Source organism: Sinocyclocheilus anshuiensis, unplaced genomic scaffold (assembly GCF_001515605.1).
Source record: "Sinocyclocheilus anshuiensis isolate Anshui unplaced genomic scaffold, SAMN03320099.WGS_v1.1 scaffold329, whole genome shotgun sequence".
In the NCBI taxonomy this organism is placed as follows: domain Eukaryota; kingdom Metazoa; phylum Chordata; class Actinopteri; order Cypriniformes; family Cyprinidae; genus Sinocyclocheilus; species Sinocyclocheilus anshuiensis.
This window is the reverse complement of record NW_015540881.1, coordinates 2,174,421-2,194,987: the sequence shown is the minus strand read 5'-3', so window position 1 is coordinate 2,194,987 and position 20,567 is coordinate 2,174,421. Positions and strand designations below refer to the sequence as shown.

The 20,567-nt window shown below is 37.7% G+C and overlaps 1 protein-coding gene across 1 annotated transcript in view; it reads right to left on the bottom strand.

The window, feature by feature from the left end:
• LOC107688504 (ephrin-A2) overlaps window positions 1–20,567 on the bottom strand; it is a 64,217-nt gene that overhangs the window by 4,188 nt on the left and 39,462 nt on the right. The window contains exons 2-3 of the mRNA XM_016486189.1: window positions 5,773–6,065; window positions 141–206 (exon numbers count right to left, since the gene is read on the bottom strand). Of these exons, the coding sequence (XP_016341675.1) occupies window positions 141–206; window positions 5,773–6,065 (359 nt within the window). The remainder of the gene's footprint in view (window positions 1–140; window positions 207–5,772; window positions 6,066–20,567) is intronic.

Genomic DNA, 20,567 nt, shown 5'->3' with positions numbered 1-20,567 from the left:
CATTAACAAAATGTTCCTGGAAAATGTGTCAAACACTGCTTATTTGCATTCCTGTTATGTCTAACAGAAGGTTGGCATGTAGACATGAGGGGATATTATTTTCTACGCCAGCAGGGCAAAACAGTTAGAGCATGACTTACTTGTAGGCTTCACGTACACCTTCAACTTTAAACACGGCTTGCCAGCGTGGTTAGGATGAGGAGAGGCTGTTGAAAAGGAAGTTGAAGAGAAATAATGAGCTAAATGTGCTTGTGACAAACAGAATCATTCAACAAGCCAATGAATCAATCTGATTAAGATCCTCTTGGTGACACTTGTGAACGTCTCTCAAGCCTCCGAGTTAGTTTGACCCCTTGACAACCAAATCAGGAACAAAGTCTGAGATTTTCTTCATTCGGAGGAAATTGCTCTGACCTTCACCAGCTTGGTGTCGTCACATACAATGGTCTGCGACACACAGTGTTCCCATGGCAAATTACCCCACATAGCACTCAGTGAACTGAGAGCAAAGAGTCACTATTGAGTCAGCCAACAGATCGGCTCCACCATAACATCAGCAACACCGTTCATCTCTGCTCCCCAGACACAAGCTTTCTGACAGATTACTTCATTCATCTGTGTTCTACAGACTCAACAACTCTACTGCTTATTTCCTTATAAGGGTCTGGTGAGAAAGAAGGGGCGAGTGAAATCATTTATTTGAACTTGACTGCAGTCAAATGTCCACAAAGAAAACCCAGCACATGAAGAAAACAGCCTATTTCAATTTCCTTCTCAAGCTTTTTGAAGTGGGATTGGTCAAGAGCAGAGGGTTCCATTTTTTGATGGCAAAGACCCACAAATGATCTAATAAAACTTTTTCACTCCCATCCCCCTCTATCTCCCTTTCACTTCCTTCCCCATCTCCATATTATCTTATCTGAATAAAGGCTTGAAAGTTTTATATATAAAACAATAATCACTTTAATCTAGCTTGCGCCAACAGTTGTACACGGAAGCAGCCCCGGGCGGATGAAGTAAGATGTCAGTGTTGCGCATGCGCCAGTGAGTCTCGTGAAAACCAAGGTTTGTTTACAGGAGCAAAGGAAGCAAAGTTTCCTTACTTTAGCAAAGGAAAACCAGTCTCCTCTTGGCTTATATCGAAATCCTCCGACATTCTTCTTTACAGATCCTTGTTTTGTACTTCTAATTCGTGACCGTTGTTTTGTTTTGATCTCTCCCCTGCGCTTCTGCGTTCGTCACTTCTAAGCGGTGCATGCGCAAAGCCGACCTCCTACGTCATCCGCCCGGAGCTACAGGAGGCCTTTGTTCACCCCCCCGGAGGCGTGTGAGGTGCTATTTATTATGGATGGATGCGCTTGATTTAACTTCTTTTGGACTGATGCATGCAACACCCGCTGAGTGCCATTAAACAGCTTGAAAGATCAACGTCAATTTTTAATATAACGCCGACTGGATTCGTCTGAAAGAAGAAAGTCATACATCTAGGATGCCTTGAGGGTGAGTAATTCATGAGCTAATTTTCATTTTTGCGTGAACTAACCCATTAATATATAAAGTATTTAAAAAAATATTTAATATATTTTAATTACATTTTGGCTGTGATAAAACAAAAAAATTTACTATATATAAAAGCCAGTAGTTTATTTTCTTTCTATCGCACTTATTTTTTATTTTATCACACATATTTATATATTAAAAAAAAAACAATATTGTAAAGATACAAACATAAAAGTTTGGGGTTAGTAAGGTATTTTTATGTTTTAAAGGAAGTCTATCACCAAGGTTGCATTTATTTGAACAAAATACAGAAAGAAATGTAAATATTATTACAATTTAAAATAATAATGTTTTCTATTTGAATATATTTTAAAATGTAATTTATTCCTGTGATGGTAAAGCTGAATTTTCAGCATCATTACTCCAGTATAGTGTCACATGATTCTTCAGAAATCATTATAATATGCTGATTTGCTGTTTAAGAAACATTTCTTATTATTATCAATGTTGAAAACGGTTGTCTTGCTTAATATTTTTGTTGAAACCATGATACATTTTTTAGTCAGGATAATTTATGAATAGAAAGTTAAATTATAAATTATAAACAATGTATATATTATAAAAAAATACATTATACATTTTTATAAATCACTTTTGAAGCACTTTCAAAGTCACTTTTGTTAAATTTAATGCATCCTAGCTGAATAAAATGACTAAATTAAAAAAGTCTTACTGACCCCAAACCTGTTTTTTGTGTTTAACTTTACATAAAACTTATATAAGTTATTACGTTTTGAATATTGGTTATTTTTCTTACAAAAATGCATCGATTCACTACAGAAGGCCTTTGTTCACCCCCCGGAGCCGTGTGAGGCACTTTTTATTATGGATGGATGCGCTTTATTTCACTTCTTTTGGACTGATTAACTGCAACCCCTGCTGACTGCCATTAAACAGCTTGGAAGATCAAAGACAATTTTTAATATAACTCCGATTGGATTCATCTGAAAGAAGGAAGTCATATACGCCTAGGATGGCTTGAGGGTGAGTAAATAATGGGCTAATTTTCATTTTTGGGTGAACTATCCCTTTAAGGAACAATGTATCTGTTTTTTCTAACCACTATTAGAGAAATGTTAGATGGTTTTAGAATTTATACTCAAATTTTCTATAGATCCCAGAAAAAAAAAATCCAACTCTTGTCTAGAGTTTGTCATCTTCAACCTGAACAACCCTCCCCCAGCACCCCAGGTCATTGTGTATTCTTGTGGCATGCTCACCACACCGGATCGTAGGTTCATTGGAGAGCACCCAACCTCAACCGCCGGCAGCTGTGTAGAAGACGCCTGTCAAGATGTCATCACAGCCGATCAATACGGGCGTAGAGATGGAAGTCCGGGGGTTAAGTCTGACCAGGTCTGATGGACGTGTTCTTTTACCAGCAGACAATCGAGATCAGCCCCCACTTCCCAGTGATAACCTCTCAGATCCATCTCTCATCGCTAACCCTACCGACCCTGCCGCAAAGCATCAATCCCCTTAGGGACCGTGACGCCCATAGAGCTGCCGGTATCCAAACAATCCTCTCAGGGAGTGGCTGGGGTGCTGAATGGAGTCGCCTTGGCGGGGGAGCGGGGGTGTCCGAAGGCCTTTTCCAGCTCTGAAACAAAAGCCTTCACAATGCAGGACCAGGCTGGGAGCTTGCATAAAAATCAGTTTGGGGGGACAGGGGCAGAAACACAGAGTTGAAGGGTATCTTTGAACTTTTTTGCTGCTCTTTGTGGCATCTCTCTCTCTCTCTCTCTCGTGTGCGGAGACAACACTGCGGCGTGTATGATAAGCAGCGCTACGCCCTGCTGATTTAGGGGGGTTTGGGTGGAGGGGATGTTGACTCAGTCTTTCAGTCTGAGTTGTCAATCAGGGAATAATCAGCAGTCAAATGAAAAGCACGTAGGATCTGTGGCAATCTCCATGGGAGCGAGGAAGGCCCGTCCGGCCGCTGTGCAGATGGGGGATGGCTGCTGATGGACAGTGCGGCTCTGCGACACAAAGCCGGCGAGAGCTCAAAGTTGCCGGGCTCTCTGTACTGTACACAGGTGGCTCCCGGCCCAGCCACATCTGCCCACGCCACAGCCGCCCATGTCAGGAATTGTAATTACCATATAAATTATTGATTTCCTTGCCTCTCCCCGTTTTCTCTCAGTATCTTCCTGATACAGGTCTTTCATGTTATCTTATTAAAACAGCTAGGCGGTTGACGAAAAAAAAAGATGCTTTTTGTTTAATGTCTACTTTTAATTTGGTTTAGCCACACCAAATTGTCTTCACTGGAGGACAGTAGGACAAACGCGTGAAGGACGAGTTTCCCATTTGAACCCACCAGTTTAAAGCTTTGTGAGGTTAATGGGAATGAGCTGTTGGATGTTTCTCATGTAGGAAATGCTAAAGCTTTTGAGATTAAAGGATCTCTGTTTCTCTCACAAACTATTTGCGTCTTTCTAAATGTCCTGTAATTCTGGGGCGTTTTGTTTGAGGACGTGAGAAAAAATTCAAATGACAGAACCGAAATAACAAAACAAATATTACGAAATAGGAGCTCAAACTGTGCGTAAGGTCTCATTTTTCTGAGGTCCACCAGCGGACGAAGTTTCAGAGTGAGGCAGCGTCTCTTTTGCTTTCCTGGAGCTCATTGTGTTCTCAGAGATCCTGAATGTGGAGTCTGAAAAGTCACAGAAAGTCTCTGTGACTGGCTGATTGACCCTGTCAGTGTGATAATGCCTGCTTGTCATGTTCACAGCTGGTCCACAAATCCACTTGAATGGGTCAATCTGGTGGAAATGAACTAATTACAAAGTAAACAACTCGTGTGCTAATCAAAATAAAATTTTAATTACGTATAGTAATCACTCAGATTGATTTAATTAAAGATGTACCTCTGTGTCTGTGACTGTCATTAATCCTGTTTACCAAGCATTTGCTGACTAATGGTCCAAAAAACGTGACTATAAAATGAATAACAGCTAGTTGTAGACAATAATTACTACACAAAATATGCCTGTTTTATTGTAGTAATTATTTTTAATTCATAAACTTCAATCAATATCAAGTAAAGATTATAATAGCATAACATTAAACGTAGAATGAAGTTCCATATGCCTTTGACCTCAAAATTGAGTAAACATCAAATGGAGCTTGAATTTATTTTTGATAAAACAACATCCCACAGAGCAGTGATTCTCAAGCAGAGGTCAAGGGCACTCCAAACCTCCAAGCAGGCCAGAAGATGACTAAATAACAATAATAATAATAATAATAATAATAATAATAAAAACAAGCACTAAAATGAGCCAAGACAACTGAAAATCAAGATTTCTTATTTTGATTCACCCAACAACTGTTTTTTTCTTTAAAGAACCAGTGTTCCCACTGTCATGAAAAACCTGGAAATATGTGGCAGTGTTGTTATAATGAACTAAAACGAAAACTATTAAAACAATTTTTTAGAAATGGAAATAAAAATTAAATAAAATATAAATATTGAATTAAAAACATAAGTTAAAATACTAAAAGTACTAATTGAAATAACTAAAACTGAAATAAAGTAAATAAAAAGCATTTAAAACTATTTTTAAAAATAAAAAACAAATAGAAATGATAAAAGCTCATAAGAAAGTAACAAAAAATTCAATTAAAATGAAAACTAAAATATAAAAATTCAATTTCAAAATAATAATAACGGGAAAAAATAGAAACTATGATAATACATACTAATACTAAAATAATTATACATAATTATAAACAATACAAAAAATACAAAAATAATAGGGGTAGTAGGGGATATGAAGTAACTTTATTTAAAAAGTATGATTTCTAGGAAATCCTGGAAAAATAAATTAATCAAATCTTGAAACTCCATTTGCATTTTCATAATGAATGTACTTTTTTTCTAGTTATGCCAAGCTCTAAATTATTATATCGGGTAGAAATTGGGAGTGAACAAAAAAAAAAAAATCCTTTCTAGTAAATCATGAATGACTAAAAAAGTCACATAAATTCATCCGTTTAAAAAAGTGGTATCCCTGAACAAAATTCAGTTCTTCGAATTTCAGAAATCCTGAAACTACAAACTACAAACAAGAAATATCTGGCTTTCGAATACTGTTGTGGACAATGGAGAGTCAAAAAAGTTGGCAACCGCTCCGATAGAGTAGACTTTCACTTCTCATTTCAAAAGTTCACCACGTCACTGCTAAAACAGCACTAAACACTTACATATATAATAGTACTCGTGTCCAGGTCGGAACTCAAAACCAAGCGAGAAGGGGGTGAAGAGCTGAAACTTCTCAGAGAAGCGCAGGGGTCCATCAGGACTCTGGGGCCGGTTACACTCCCACCGCTTGAAGCCCCTCATGCGGTGCTCACAGGTGAGGTAACCATCATGGTTGACCATAAAAAGGATGTAGCGCTCCATGCGACTGTGAGGCTGGGGCGTCTCATAGTACGGACAGTACATGTCCAGATAGTCATTGATGCTCACGGCCACCGTATATTCACCCTGCCAGAACCTGCAAAGGAGATTCAGAGCATTAGACCACCGAAGCCAAACATTAGGATGACTGACATAACAACTTCTGTACACGGACAACTAAATATTCTGTAGTTAAGCTTTTTATTTGGCCTCCATTCAAACCGTACAGCAGCAAAGAGGAAAGTTTAACACACAAAGGCTAAATCTGTTAGGCAGAAAATCACAGGGAACACAACAGAATAAGCTGGAATGAATAACCACATTGCATATTTTCTATCTAGGTCACCATTATGCAGAGAGAGAATGGCAAACCAGAACACACGGAAAACCAAACACTCGCTGTAATACTGTAATGAGAAGAGGGATGTTTGAAAAACATATCTTTGACTAGGGCTTAAAATAGACCTCTTTAAAAACAACTTAGTTTGCCTTTATTCATTTCTCTGGGTTAGTGCAGTAGCAACATTTATCAATAAAATTGATTATGTTCACAAAAACGGCAAATTTAGTCAGCGAGTTGATTCCTTATAAATCATAAACTTCATATTAAATTGCACCCTTAATCCAAGCTTTGAACCACAGTGGCACCATAAAATAATTTTTCATGCTTCGCATTTGATTTTCTCTCTACATAGTATGCGTTTCATGAGAATGCAGCTTTCAGAGCATAAGAAAAAAAAGGGAGAGAGAGGCAAAAGATAGCATGAGTGAATCAGTTGAAAGTCAGTGTGACCTACAGAGGCTGCGAATGTGTGACAGTACTGTGATGTCGGAGTCCTGCGAGTATATGCCTGTGACTGCAAAACAAATGGCGGCTGACAAAATAAAAAATAAAATAAATGCATTGAGGTTTTTATGCTTGTAACAAATACGCCAATGAAATAAGTTGACACTTTTTAAAGATATATTTTCTGAAAACAAGTCTTACTGCCTTGCAGCAATTTTGTTCGGCAAATTTATGGGTGAATCTCAGAAAGCCTGTCAATGATATGTCAAAGAAAAAAATAAGAAATTACAGTTTGCACAATAAAAATTAAACACCTTTTGGTACTATAAAGGATGATTTCATTGTGACATTTTACATTATAATGCAAAAGATATATTATTTATAAGAAAAAAATATTATTTATATCATGGCGTTTATACATGTTAGTATTTTCTGTATTGCTTTTAATTAATACAAATACATTTATGATGAGTTTTCATGTCAGTATTAATGTGAAAATAATATGTAACATCTAGCCTTATCACAGCAAAGTAATGCCATCATATTTTTTTTTGAAAGAAATATTACTTTTATTCAGCAAGGATGCATTAACTGATCAAAAGTGACTGCTGGAAATTCAGCTTTGCCATCAAAGCAATAAATTATATATAATGTGTGAGAGAGTGTGTATATATATATATATAGAGAGAGAGAGAGTATTATTAAAATATGCAATTGTACTGTTGGTATACTAAACTGGTATACCTAAGTCTGCTAGGGTTAGTACAGTAGCAACAGTTATCAATGAAAAAGTTGATCATGCTCACAAGAACCGCAAATCTAGTCAGTGAATTGATTCCATATAAATCATAAACTTCATATAAAATTGCACCCTTAATCCAAGCTTTGAACACAGTGGCACCATAAAATAATTTTTCATGCTTCGCATTTGATTTTCTCTCTACATAGTATGCGTTTCATGAGAATGCAGCTTTCAGAGCATAAGAAAAAAAAGGGAGAGAGAGGCAAAAGATAGCATGAGTGAATCAGTTGAAAGTCAGTGTGACCTACAGAGGCTGCGAATGTGTGACAGTACTGTGATGTCGGAGTCCTGCGAGTATATGCCTGTGACTGCAAAACAAATGGCGGCTGACAAAATAAAAAATAAAATAAATGCATTGAGGTTTTTATGCTTGTAACAAATACGCCAATGAAATAAGTTGACACTTTTTAAAGATATATTTTCTGAAAACAAGTCTTACTGCCTTGCAGCAATTTTGTTCGGCAAATTTATGGGTGAATCTCAGAAAGCCTGTCAATGATATGTCAAAGAAAAAAATAAGAAATTACAGTTTGCACAATAAAAATTAAACACCTTTTGGTACTATAAAGGATGATTTCATTGTGACATTTTACATTATAATGCAAAAGATATATTATTTATAAGAAAAAAATATTATTTATATCATGGCGTTTATACATGTTAGTATTTTCTGTATTGCTTTTAATTAATACAAATACATTTATGATGAGTTTTCATGTCAGTATTAATGTGAAAATAATATGTAACATCTAGCCTTATCACAGCAAAGTAATGCCATCATATTTTTTTTTGAAAGAAATATTACTTTTATTCAGCAAGGATGCATTAACTGATCAAAAGTGACTGCTGGAAATTCAGCTTTGCCATCAAAGCAATAAATTATATATAATGTGTGAGAGAGTGTGTATATATATATATATAGAGAGAGAGAGAGTATTATTAAAATATGCAATTGTACTGTTGGTATACTAAACTGGTATACCTAAGTCTGCTAAATTGGAACAACTAATTTTGTGCTTAATGCACTTTAATTGTGCAGCAGTAGTGTTATAGTCCAACTAAAGATATACTGAAGTATATTTGATTGTCCTGAAGTGGAACTATTGCAAGTATACTTCAGGTACAATTTAAATATCTTGCATTTAAAGACAATCCTCATCAATAGTGACATCAAAACGTGTGTGTGTGTGTGTATACACACTAAAGGTTTATGGAAGCCCATACACACTAAAGGTTTATATATGTGTGTGTGTGTGTGTTTGTGCGTGTATACACACTAAAGGTTTTCTTTTTCTTTTAAATGAAATATGATGAAAATTTGATTTTGTGAGGTGCATCCATCCATCCAATAACCGAAATTTAACCAAGAGCACAATATTTTTTAAAAGTGTCCTTGTGCCATATGTGAACTCTATAAACCTTCCTTTTTTTTACAGAGCAACATGTATCTAAGTGAAAACAGCAGAAAGCACTCACACCTCTGTAAGCGAGGAAGCACCTTCAGGCACAGGTCCATTTGCCTTCAGTTTTCAGAATAAGGTCCTGTCCTCTCATCTAGACAAGCTGCCCTCTCCAGCACCTGCCTGTCTGTCCTTTAACTAGACAAACTATGGGCACGGTGATTTCCTCACAGCACAACCCACATCAAGCGCTTTCTTAAAGGCTGCTTGTTTTGCCCTCGGTTAATGGCTCTTTCAGATGTTTGCACTCTCATTCACACACACACAAACACTCGCGTAGCATAAAACGTGCCGTAAATAACTTCCATGCGGCGGAACATCTCTGGATATGTTACTGTAATTCAGCTCTCACAGTCTAAATCAGGTCCACCTGTTGTAGATTAGCCACACTCCCAAACTGTTACCTCAATCCCATCTCTCCACAGCCACGTTTACATTAAGCGGAGAAATGTATTTTAGGTCCTTTCAAACAAGTCCAAGTGACTTGTTTGTCTAATCACTTGTTTATACTATCAAAAGGAATAAATCTCCTGAAAGTTTGGAGCTCCTGACTTTCAACGTAAACGCTGCGGAGATATTTCTTTCTAATCAAGCATGAACAGATTACCGAGGGGACATATATCAGTTTGAGCAGAACATCCCAGCATATGTTGAGGGATCACAACTGTGTGTGTGTGCGTGCGTGAAACCCATCCTTCACTATCTTTCCAGGAACACATTTCTCCTGTTGCGGCTGACCTTCTCAAACTCTCCCGAAGCACATCAGGAACTTGTTTATGGTTCATGGTGAAATATCGATCTGTGAATTTACAGTGGCTTCCATAACCTCATTAAAAATAACCGCCGATTGGTTCCATCGCCAAACACAAGATTGCACAATAAATGGATTTTTTCTCAGGCGGGTGGCGGGGCGAGTGTTAACAGACATGATGAGGAGACAGTTGAATCATAAATAGACTGACGCTCATGCTCAGAAATATCAAAAAGATCTCTCTCTCATGTACATACGCGCACACACACACACCTTCCTGCTTTCCCAAATAGGCAGAGCATCATGGAGAATTCTAAACAAACACACTTCAGTTCCTCACAGCACGCCGCTCATCATTCACCTGCTGTCGTCTTCCCTTTGTCTTTTAAAACTTTGATATTCAGGAGATCTTCACATTCAAATATCTGAAGCTGCTTTTAGGCAGAGACCTTGACAGATCTAAACTGGAGAAAATATGCAACAATAGCGGAGCTGAACAGTGATATTCTGGTAAACATTATTTGAGAAAAATTGAAACATTGCTCACACACTAAAGCTTTGTGAAGGACATAAATACGCTGGTAGAAAAATTTCATTTTTTTTTTCATTTTTAACCCTCTGATGCATTACTAATTCAATCCCAAATGAGAAAAACATCTTCATGTTTCTTTTTATTTCAAAACAAGAAAATAAATTATTCTCAATTTTCTTCTTCTTTTATCAAAGTAATGCGTTTTGAGAGTTCACTGCAGTAGATTTCAGAAAATATATAAAAAAAGAGGTAATTCGACAATCATGTTGAATGTTCTAAATGAAAAACACACTGATAATAAAGACAGACAGATGTATAGAGTTAAAGGTAAGGGTCAAAGGTCATCATCTATGGGGGTCTGCATGTAACTCCAGAACATCAATGGTTAAAAATGGTAGACACCATGCATCAGTGGGTTAAACTAATAGATTTCTGTGTAAACCCCTTTTGACAATTTAAAATGGAAAAATAAAGCAAAATAAAGCAATGCAAAGCAAAACAAAACAAAACAAAACAAACCCCCCCAGAAAGAACAAATTTCTATAAACATTTCATACATGCATATACACACACACAAAAGCAAGTACATTTTTCCTGTGGCAGAGTTCAGTGAATTTGCAGATTTTGCTATTAATAGTCGAGATGGCAGCATGTGAGCATTTCTTTAAGCCTCACAGGAAGTCTTACATACTTTTTTCCCCCGAGTCTTTGTACCAAAGGATCACTTGAGGCACACACAAACACACACACACACACACACTGCTGTAAATCCAAAGGTGGTGGATCTGAATCTCTGGCATTGCACACACTCACGTTACACATTTTGGTGAGGCATTGCCGCGGCTCGGTACGATGTGATTCTGGAGGCTTTCCAGCCCCACTTATTGTGTTCTTGCCACAAGCAGGCCTTTTGCCATCATGCCAGCCCTGCTAGACACTGGGGGTTTTTAATGATATGGAAAAGCAAAGGGCTGCCACAATGTTGTGAATGCAAAGCTCCAAGGCAAAGCTCTTCCATGCGAGATAAATGAGAGGAGAAAAGCCACTTATCGCTGGGGCTATCTGCTGCCCGCATCTGATGCGGGGGCTTGGGAACCGGACCTTGTTATGTCAAGAGGAGCGAGGATGTACTGACGCTGCCAAAAGAGAAAGAGAAAGGGACAGCGAGAGAGAGTGCTGCCATTCTAAACAAGTTTCCCTAAATGACAGCCATGCTGGATGAGAGAGCCAAATCTAGCCTTCATGATGTCACTGCCGCTGCTGTTTCAAGGGCACTTCATAAGGCTGATACATCATTTTAAATCAGCGTATTCAAAATTCACACATGCACTGACTAGAATTCACATCTGACATGATGAGCGTTACAGTTCATTTCTTTAAAAAGAATGAATGAAAAGGAATTTGTTAAAAACGAATAGTATGTGGTGCAATCAGAGAAACGTTCATTTAAAAAAAGAAAAAGAAAAAGGAAATGATACAGACAGGACCCCTGAAGACCTTCATGACTGTCTGTCAAAGTCAAAGTTAAAATATATAAAAATTTGATCTTTTTGAAAAGGCAAGACTAGTTCAAGTCCAGGTAAAATGTCATGTGGTGTGACTTCCCAAACACTTAATGATATTTATGAATAAATAATAAATAAAATAAAAAATACAATAAATAAATAAAAACCTTTTATCATACACATTTTGAGATATTTAAAAAAAATAAAATATACATTTTTATCAATATTTTATAAAATTATTATATGAATATTCAACGTGTAAGGAAAATATTAAAGGTATTCCTTTTTACTTGATCTCACCACATGACTTAAATAAATAGTTAACCCAAAAATGAAACTTTTGTCATTATTTACTCACCCTCATGTTACTGCAAACCTGTATAAGTTCCTTTCTTATGATGAACACAAAAGAAGATATTTTGAAGAATTTTGAAGAACCAAACAGTTGTTGTTAGTTTAGTTGTTAGTAGGGAAAGAAATACTATGGAAGTCAGTGGGGACCTGTTTGATTACAAGCATTCTTCAAAATATCTTCTCTTATGTTCAACAAAGAAACATGAGGGTGAGTAAATGATGACAAAATGTTCATTTTTGGGCGAACTATCTCTTTAAATCATTAGATTTAAACGTTTCTTGAAAATGGTATAAAAGCTTTTCAAAAGCATATGAAACCAACACGAATACAAAGAGTCAATTTCTAAGAACTTGGCAGGGGTGTATAAAGATTTTTAATTTAATTTATCCTAGACACTCTTAATATATATCATTGACCCAATTACTGAATTTTTCTAGCAGAGTTTGCATCACACATCACAGCGAGTGACTGAATTCAGGCACGATGCAATCTAATCTACTATGTGGCATTGATGGAGGGCGTAAAAAAAATAAAGCCCTAATATCCAGACTCAATCAGTCCTCCTATAGCAATGCTCAGCCGATGTGATTAATCAGAGCCACTGACTGCTTTAACAGGCTGCTGTATGATAGATGGCGTCTGGATCGTAACTCTGCCTCTGGTCACAATGGCAGAGATCTGCAGCCAGGCTCCTGGGCTCTGAAGGGAGCGACCCATCCTGATGATGAAGGCTGTCCACAGCCACCTCGCAGCATACAGCCGGCCTCATTATTCCCCTCCGCTCAGACAGAAACACAGCAGGGATACTGCAGCATCTCCATGGGAAGAAATAATACTTTTGGATACAATTACCGGATAGGGAGTGTGGCATCTTACCACAGGCAGCATCGGTCCTAATATCTGACTCATTGTTAGGCAGCTCAGTTTGCAGGGCTGGCTACGGCACCGAATAGGGAGCGACATGCCTGTGGGGAGTCTGTGCAGCCTCGCAGGGGCCGTAATCATTTTAAACGTGAAATTATGAGCTTTCACGTACGGAAGACTCAACGAGGAGATTTGTCTGCTCTTTTGCATGATACTGGAGGCAGGACCCGAAGCTTTGGCTCCTGTGTGACTTATTACAGAGGGCAGGACATGAAAAACGCATCATTTTCTTATTCTTTTCTCATGGAATGAATCTTAGAGCGTCAAGTCAAACAGTAGCAGTCGGAAAGTCTCTTATTGTTAGACTACAATATGGATTATGACACAAAGGGTAACAATTATAGTACGTTTTGTCTGTAAATTGTCAAGAGCCACGTGGGTCGCTGATAAATCCTTTAAGAGGGAACAGTAATAATAATGGATAAGAAAATTCATCAATGGAAAAAAGAACAAAGCAAATTATTGCTTTAGTAAAAACCTAAAGCTATGTCTGTTATGTACACTACCATTCATTCATTTGGGGAAAGAATGATTTAAAAAAAAAAAGAAATGAATTCTTTTTTTCAGCAAGGATGCATTAAAATGATCAAAAGGGACAGTAAAGACATTTGTAATGTTAAAAGAGATTTCTATTTCAAATACTTTCAAATACAGTTCTTTTGAACTTTCTATTCATCAAAGAATCCCGGGGGGGGGGGATAATAATAAATGATTTTGAACACCAAAATCAGCATATTAGAATGGTTCCTGAAGGATCAGAAATCTAAAAACTGAAAACTGACCCTGAAAACTGGAATAATGACTACTAAAAATGCAGATTTGCCATCACAGGAATAATTACGTTTTAAAGTATATACAAATAGAAATGCATATTTTAAACTATAATATTATTTCACAGGATTACTGTTTTTACTGCATTTTTTAATCAATTTATTATTACCAATAAAGTCATTTAGACTTAATTGTGTTTAAAAACATTAATTATGTTTGCAATCCCAATTCTAAATCAATGTTTACAAACCTGATCCAATATGTGGTTTGAAATCCGATGTTTTTTTCAATCTGATTCCAAATATCTCAGTCTCAATGGTCATATCAAGTGTCAGGTAGTTTTTTTTTATTATTATTCGATACATGACGTGCATGCAACAAAATACAAAGTACGCACTACTGGAGCTTGAATACACTCCTTTTTGCTCACTATTTCATCATATATCGACTGTGTGACATTCATTATGCAGTGAATAGTGAATGAGCAATAGAGTCAGCAGTTTTGGCCACACTATATGCATAAAACACTTCTATCGCTTATGTTGTCTGATGTGCCTTGTGAGTTCAGCTCGGCAGCGAGATATCAAGATGGACATGAGCAGAGGTATAATTTCCAGTTTTATGTCCTCTCCTTTCTCACTGACAGTTACCCCCAGTTGTTTAAATGCAAGTCTCTTAGATTTGTGCTGACGCTTACATACTGTAGCAACATAGATATAGATACAGTGGATACTGACTACACGGTCTGAACAAACGGATCAGATTTTATCACATGCACAACAACGGTGCGGACGGATCAGACCGGATTTGAAAACCAAATCGGATTTGCGTGCAGTGTGAACAAAGGCTTTCTGCTGAAGGGAACGGAGAGGTTTTGAGTCTCGTCTCACTTCACCTGGCAGAGGTGAGGCACAGTGGGCACGTGTCTCCCTGATGGAGGAAACCTAATGATGCCGGACAGCTGTCCACAGAGGAGACACTCAGCCTCTGCGTGAGAGTCCTACAGATGAAGTCACATAAGAAACAAGGCTCAGAGCTGTCGTGGAATGGATTTTACACTCGTGTCTGAAACGAGACAAGGCTCTTGAATTGCCACAGTGTAAGGGCCTCTTCTCTCCACAGACAAGACTCCAATGAGGCCGTGCCCCCACACACAGCTCACCCGACAGCCATCATCACCCACTTTACAACACATGATTGTGACTTTGTGCAGAAGGAGAGAGAATGGAAATCTCGATTGCCTCTACACTCAGAAGACTAGCACGGTGACTGCTACGTTGTCTGCGCAGGTCCACACAGATGAGCTGAAGGCCGAACATGGCCTATAAACGAGACACTGTGACTCGACTCAACCGCTGCTGTCAAATTGTAAGATTAAATCTGAAATCGCTACATTTCTAAAGATAAACCCAGAAGTAGAAATGCAGGGATGGGAACTGGGAACCCCAAAACAAACCAAAATTCGACACAAATCATAAATTCTACATGAAAAGCTTCCAGAAACTGACCTGTACAGACCTGAAGTACTGTGAGATTGGAGCAAGTTTATGTGCCAGGTGAAACTGTGATAGTATAAAGCAGTAATATATTCCAGATGATTTAGTAACTGCCTTGTGCCTTTACTGGAGAAATTAAAATTTATATGGACAGAAAACCCTTTTACAGGTCAGATAATATAATGAGATATTAAGTAAATTGTGGTTATATCTGCTACAGCAGACCTTTATCACTCTCATGAGGTAAATAAACATACTTCAGTAAATACAAAACAAATTTTGATATGCAACCCGTATGCCACCGATGATAAATAAATAAAGACTATTTGAAGTCAAGGTCGAGGTAGGTTGATTGATTTTGTAATTGCAATGACAGATGCAAAACATTACCATCTGTTGCCTTTTTCAAAGAATTAATCAACAAATACAGCATGTGTTCAGCAGTCCTGCCAGTTAGACACAATTCACCACTTTCCCTGTTTCTCTTTCGTGTCTCATAAACATAGCTGAAAAATCAGTTTCAGACCAGAGCTCATGGGAGATCCATCTCTTGCGAGGCAAGTGACCCGGCCAGCCCCCCTTCTGTTGCAAATGAAAGTGTGCTGAACACGGGCCGGCTGCACACATAAAAGCGACCATACGGCACGGTCCGAACAGCCACAAAAAATTCCAGATGAATGTGTGTACGCTCTAAACAGTACTTTGCTCTGCTTTCACCCTCCATCGACTCTCCTTTGACTGGCTCTAATCAGGAGGGCTCCTGTGGAAAGCTGTCCTCACTACTGAAATGCATGACTGGTCTGAGACAGAACGGTCAATTTAACACAGAGGCACAAGGCTACAAACTTGAGAGGTGGTATAGAAAGTGATCAGAATACTGAGTGCTTTAAGGAACTAAACAGCTAAATTAAATCTATAGAGTCCCTCAATAGCTGCAGCAACAATAGAAACAAGCACACACAAAAACATCATATAAATCACTGTTGACAAATATAACAAGCCTATAATATAATAATATAATACAATATAATATAATATAATATAATATAATATAATACATCTTAGATTTGTTATTTAAATAAATGTTTTATTATATTTTATATATATTAATTAAACTTAAATAGTCCTGTGGTGTAACAAATAAATTCCACAGTGTAAATAAATACTGCACGTATTGTCTCAATTAATATGAGGCCACAAACTAGCACAACTGGGGGGAAAAATACTGTTTAAAATAGTTTCAGATGAAGTATAGCATGTCAGATTGTAGGAATCTGCTGCAACGTGTCATGTCAACCGCCCTATTAAAGCGTGAATAATTTTGCTAGTTATCTCTGTTTATTGTAGACGGGGACTCGGTCTCTGGAGTGTTGGAGCTATAACTACAGCAGTTTGTGGGAGGTTTGGCTAATCTGTAAATTGCAAGTACAGGGCTCTAAAGTGGCAGTTGCTCTTGTTTAAACGAGGATGCTATTTTTCTCCTCCACTGACCAAACCTTGACCCTCGTAGAGCTCTTGAAATAGGTACATACTCCAGGGAGAAACGGCTCCTGCAACAGCCTAATTTTAAAGCAAATGAATAAATCGCTGCCTTGAGAATCCAGATGGTATTTTTTCTTTTGTACTCCTTATACAAGCAGAATACAAAAACTACATTCCTGAAATTTCAGCATAACATAAGGTAAAATAACGTAATATAACATCATTTTCCAAGTTGTAGGGTTATTGTTACAAAACACAACATAATATACCACAAAATAATATAAAATGTATCTACATCTAAGATAATCTAAGCATAAAGGTGCTAAAGCACTGAAGATTCAGAGCTGAAGTACTGAATTTAGGGTTATGTTTTTCTTATGTGTTATGTTATGTTGTTGTACTATATAATAATATAACAAAACATCTTATATGTAGATACATTATTTGGAGATGAATATTCAGTTGCCCTAATCTTCTCTCCATCTTCACTTCTCTCAACAAAATAATTTCAGTCATTCACTTCATAGTTTTATTTAATAACTTCACCTCAGTCACCTGAACAGCGGCTCTACTAGTGTCCTCTTGACTTACATTAAAGGGCCAATGCTTAGTTTCCTTTTGTTTGAATGTGAGGACTGCTTACTGAAATCCAGAAGTACAGAATAAAGGGCTATGTCTTGGGGCATCAGCTCAAAATGAGAGAGTCCTTTTACAAACATCAATTTTTGATGTTTCCCACGCAAGCGCAGGGGAATAGCTGTCAAAGAGGTGACTCAACAACAAAAGAAGCCGCTGACTTTAATATCTAGTTCTATCAAGGTCAACGAAAGACATAATTTCATATTAGTTAGCACATAGGTGACTTTCGAGAATTAGCTGGTGTGAATTTCAATTTCGCTCCCAACAGTTTAGCTATCGGTCAGGGAGTGTTGCTTGATGCTAGGCTAACTGTTGAATAGCTACTGAGCCCCTCGGTCTAAAACTGATGCTAACAACAATGCAGACACAAAGCCTAGTGGTGTATATTGCTCCCTTTTTTACCTCAAAATAAAAACGTGGGCACCAGGGTAAGCACTTCTGCTAAATTATTCACTTAATCAAACTGTTGCTCCTGGTCTTACTCACTTTTTAATATTTTATTTTGAAGTTCATTAATTAGCTCTGCTGTTTTCCTCGTCCTATTTTCCTTCCTTTAGCCCCTCGCTCCCTTGATCTGTGCCATTTGCTAATTAGACTCAAAAAGGGCCGATCCTTCTCCTCTCATTTAACAGCCCGTAAAGAGAAGTGTAAAAAGACTGGATGTTTGGCATGCGGTGACAGTAGCGTCGCAACCGATTTGTGATATCCACATATCTGTGGGAGTAGCCCTGTTAGCAGCTTCAGTGTACAGTGTGGATTAGCCGTAGCAAACATATGTAATGTTTGGCACTTTATGCGCGACTCTAAATGTAAACTGTCAGAGTCTTTGTTGTTTTTTAATTAAATGGTTGACTTGGTTTGTGAATGTGCTATTGTATCTAAAACTGCATTTGTAATGGGCCCTCAGTAAACAAAGCAGGAATTATTTTCAAGCAACAAACATTTGACCGTAGGGATGAGCCGTGAGGGTGACATGTCAGGAATTATCTTCTTCAATGAAGCATTCAATCAGTTCGCAGCAATTCATGCCTGACTAACACTCTGCAGTATGAACTGAGTCCTTCCAGATCCTTTTCATGATCACAGCGAGGACAGTCAGGTGACAGACAGGCTTGCAAAGATACAGACACGGTTTTTCACTTACCGTGAGACTAGATCGTAGGTGTGGAAGCTGTTTGACTGGCCCTTAATGAGTCTGCGGTGTCAGGGGACGGGATGGACCACCAGGGCCTGGCCTATAAATACCCCCGATAAAAGCAGCACTGTCATGTTGCATTGATCACAGCAAGATAACTGTGAGGGGAAACATCTGAATTAAGTGGTGTCCTGCTATCTCCTAACTCACACCTGTGAGGAAGAAGTGCTGCTGTGTGCTACTTGAAAACAGGACAGTGACAGATAGGCATAAGAGCTCAGCGAAGGATATGGATAATACTGTATCGCTGATACATGCTCGGGTCTTCTCTGAGGCCTCTGAAGGATAACTGAATAGCATTAAATAACGCTGATTTAATTACGGCACACTCCGTTAATGCCTGCTGAGCTCGTTTCCTTTTCCTTCACTCTTCATTTCTTCTCTCACTCAGTGGATAGATGACTGAGAGACACACTGTGGCTTTGGTTTGAAAGAACGTCAGAACTTGATGGTATGTGCTACATTAGGGGCAAGGAACACAGGATGGTAGGGCTTTACAAAATAAAAAATACCGTGGTGGTACGATGTGTGTTTCCAAAAAGCATGATAATACCACAGCACCCCGCCCAAAATACCATGGTTATAGCATGATATCAAGACATACAAAATGGTAAAATGTCTAGAAAACATATAATACTATGGTGCATGTTAAAAAAAATATGTTTTTCGTAAATGGTACCATGGTATTCTTAGTATGTGAATTTCAGTACCATGGTATACTCATACCATGGTTTAAATTACCAGAGTACTTCTGTTACATCGTTGTACAAAACTTGAATCATCAAAAAAAAAATCATCTGATATCATCACTGTACAACATTAATGGCACAGTACTTTTTTGTAAAGACATATTAAAAAATAACAAAAAAACATGGTAACACTATGGTAAAATGTCTTAAAAACATAATACCACAGCACCCAGCTCAAAATACTATGGTATTTGCATGGTACACAGCCAAAAAATTGTAAAACTATGATAACATGTCACAATAATACAACAGTACCATGTCCAAAATACCATGGTACCACACTTACAGAAAAGTACCAAAAAAGACTATGCTTTTTGAAAACACTAATGCTTGGCAAGCTGGCATAGTCCACAAATAATGTTAATGATATCTGGCCCAAGTCTCTGAGATCAATGCCCCTCGGCAGGTGGTTTCAAAGGAGGAAGACTCTCCTAAACAGATGGCAAGCAGTTTGTCACATCGATTGATTTTCCAGGTCCCTGGCACTGTGCTGTGTCTGAGGTTTGGTCTGTGTCCAGCAAATGATCGAGGTCTGGGATAAGTATTGCACTTTGAGCCACTTATTTTCATCCCACTACGGCACTTTTCAGAACCACTCTCCTCACTTCAGGATTTCTCTTTGTTATAGGTGATTTAGAAGACAACGAGAGTCACACCTATGTACACTTAAACCACAGGTCATATACTAAATCAGAGCTGATAGTGTATGGCTGCACACAGTCTGTATCCCCCCCCATAAATCTCTAAATATTTATTAAACTAAGAATATTTAGAAATATCACTTGTGGCTGCAAATAGCCTCCACTCAATAATTTCCTCAAGGTTTTCATAAAAGATGTATGATAAAATTTCTACATCCATAAATACAGCCAGAAACTTCCATATTAAAACACAACATAAAATATTACTGCTGAAAACCAGCTCATATTATGTTTTGGACACTGGGATGCTGGTTTATCCAACAGGGTCTATAATACCAAGAGAAAGCTATCTGTTGGTACTCCCATTCATCTTAATGGCAGTTTCTCGGCTTGTACAGAGACCCCTGGTGTATGCGATTTAAAATGTGCCATTTTTTTTATGCTGGACCATTAAACAACACTATAACATCAAATATTAATAATTTAAATGTTGCTTGCAAATAAAAAAAT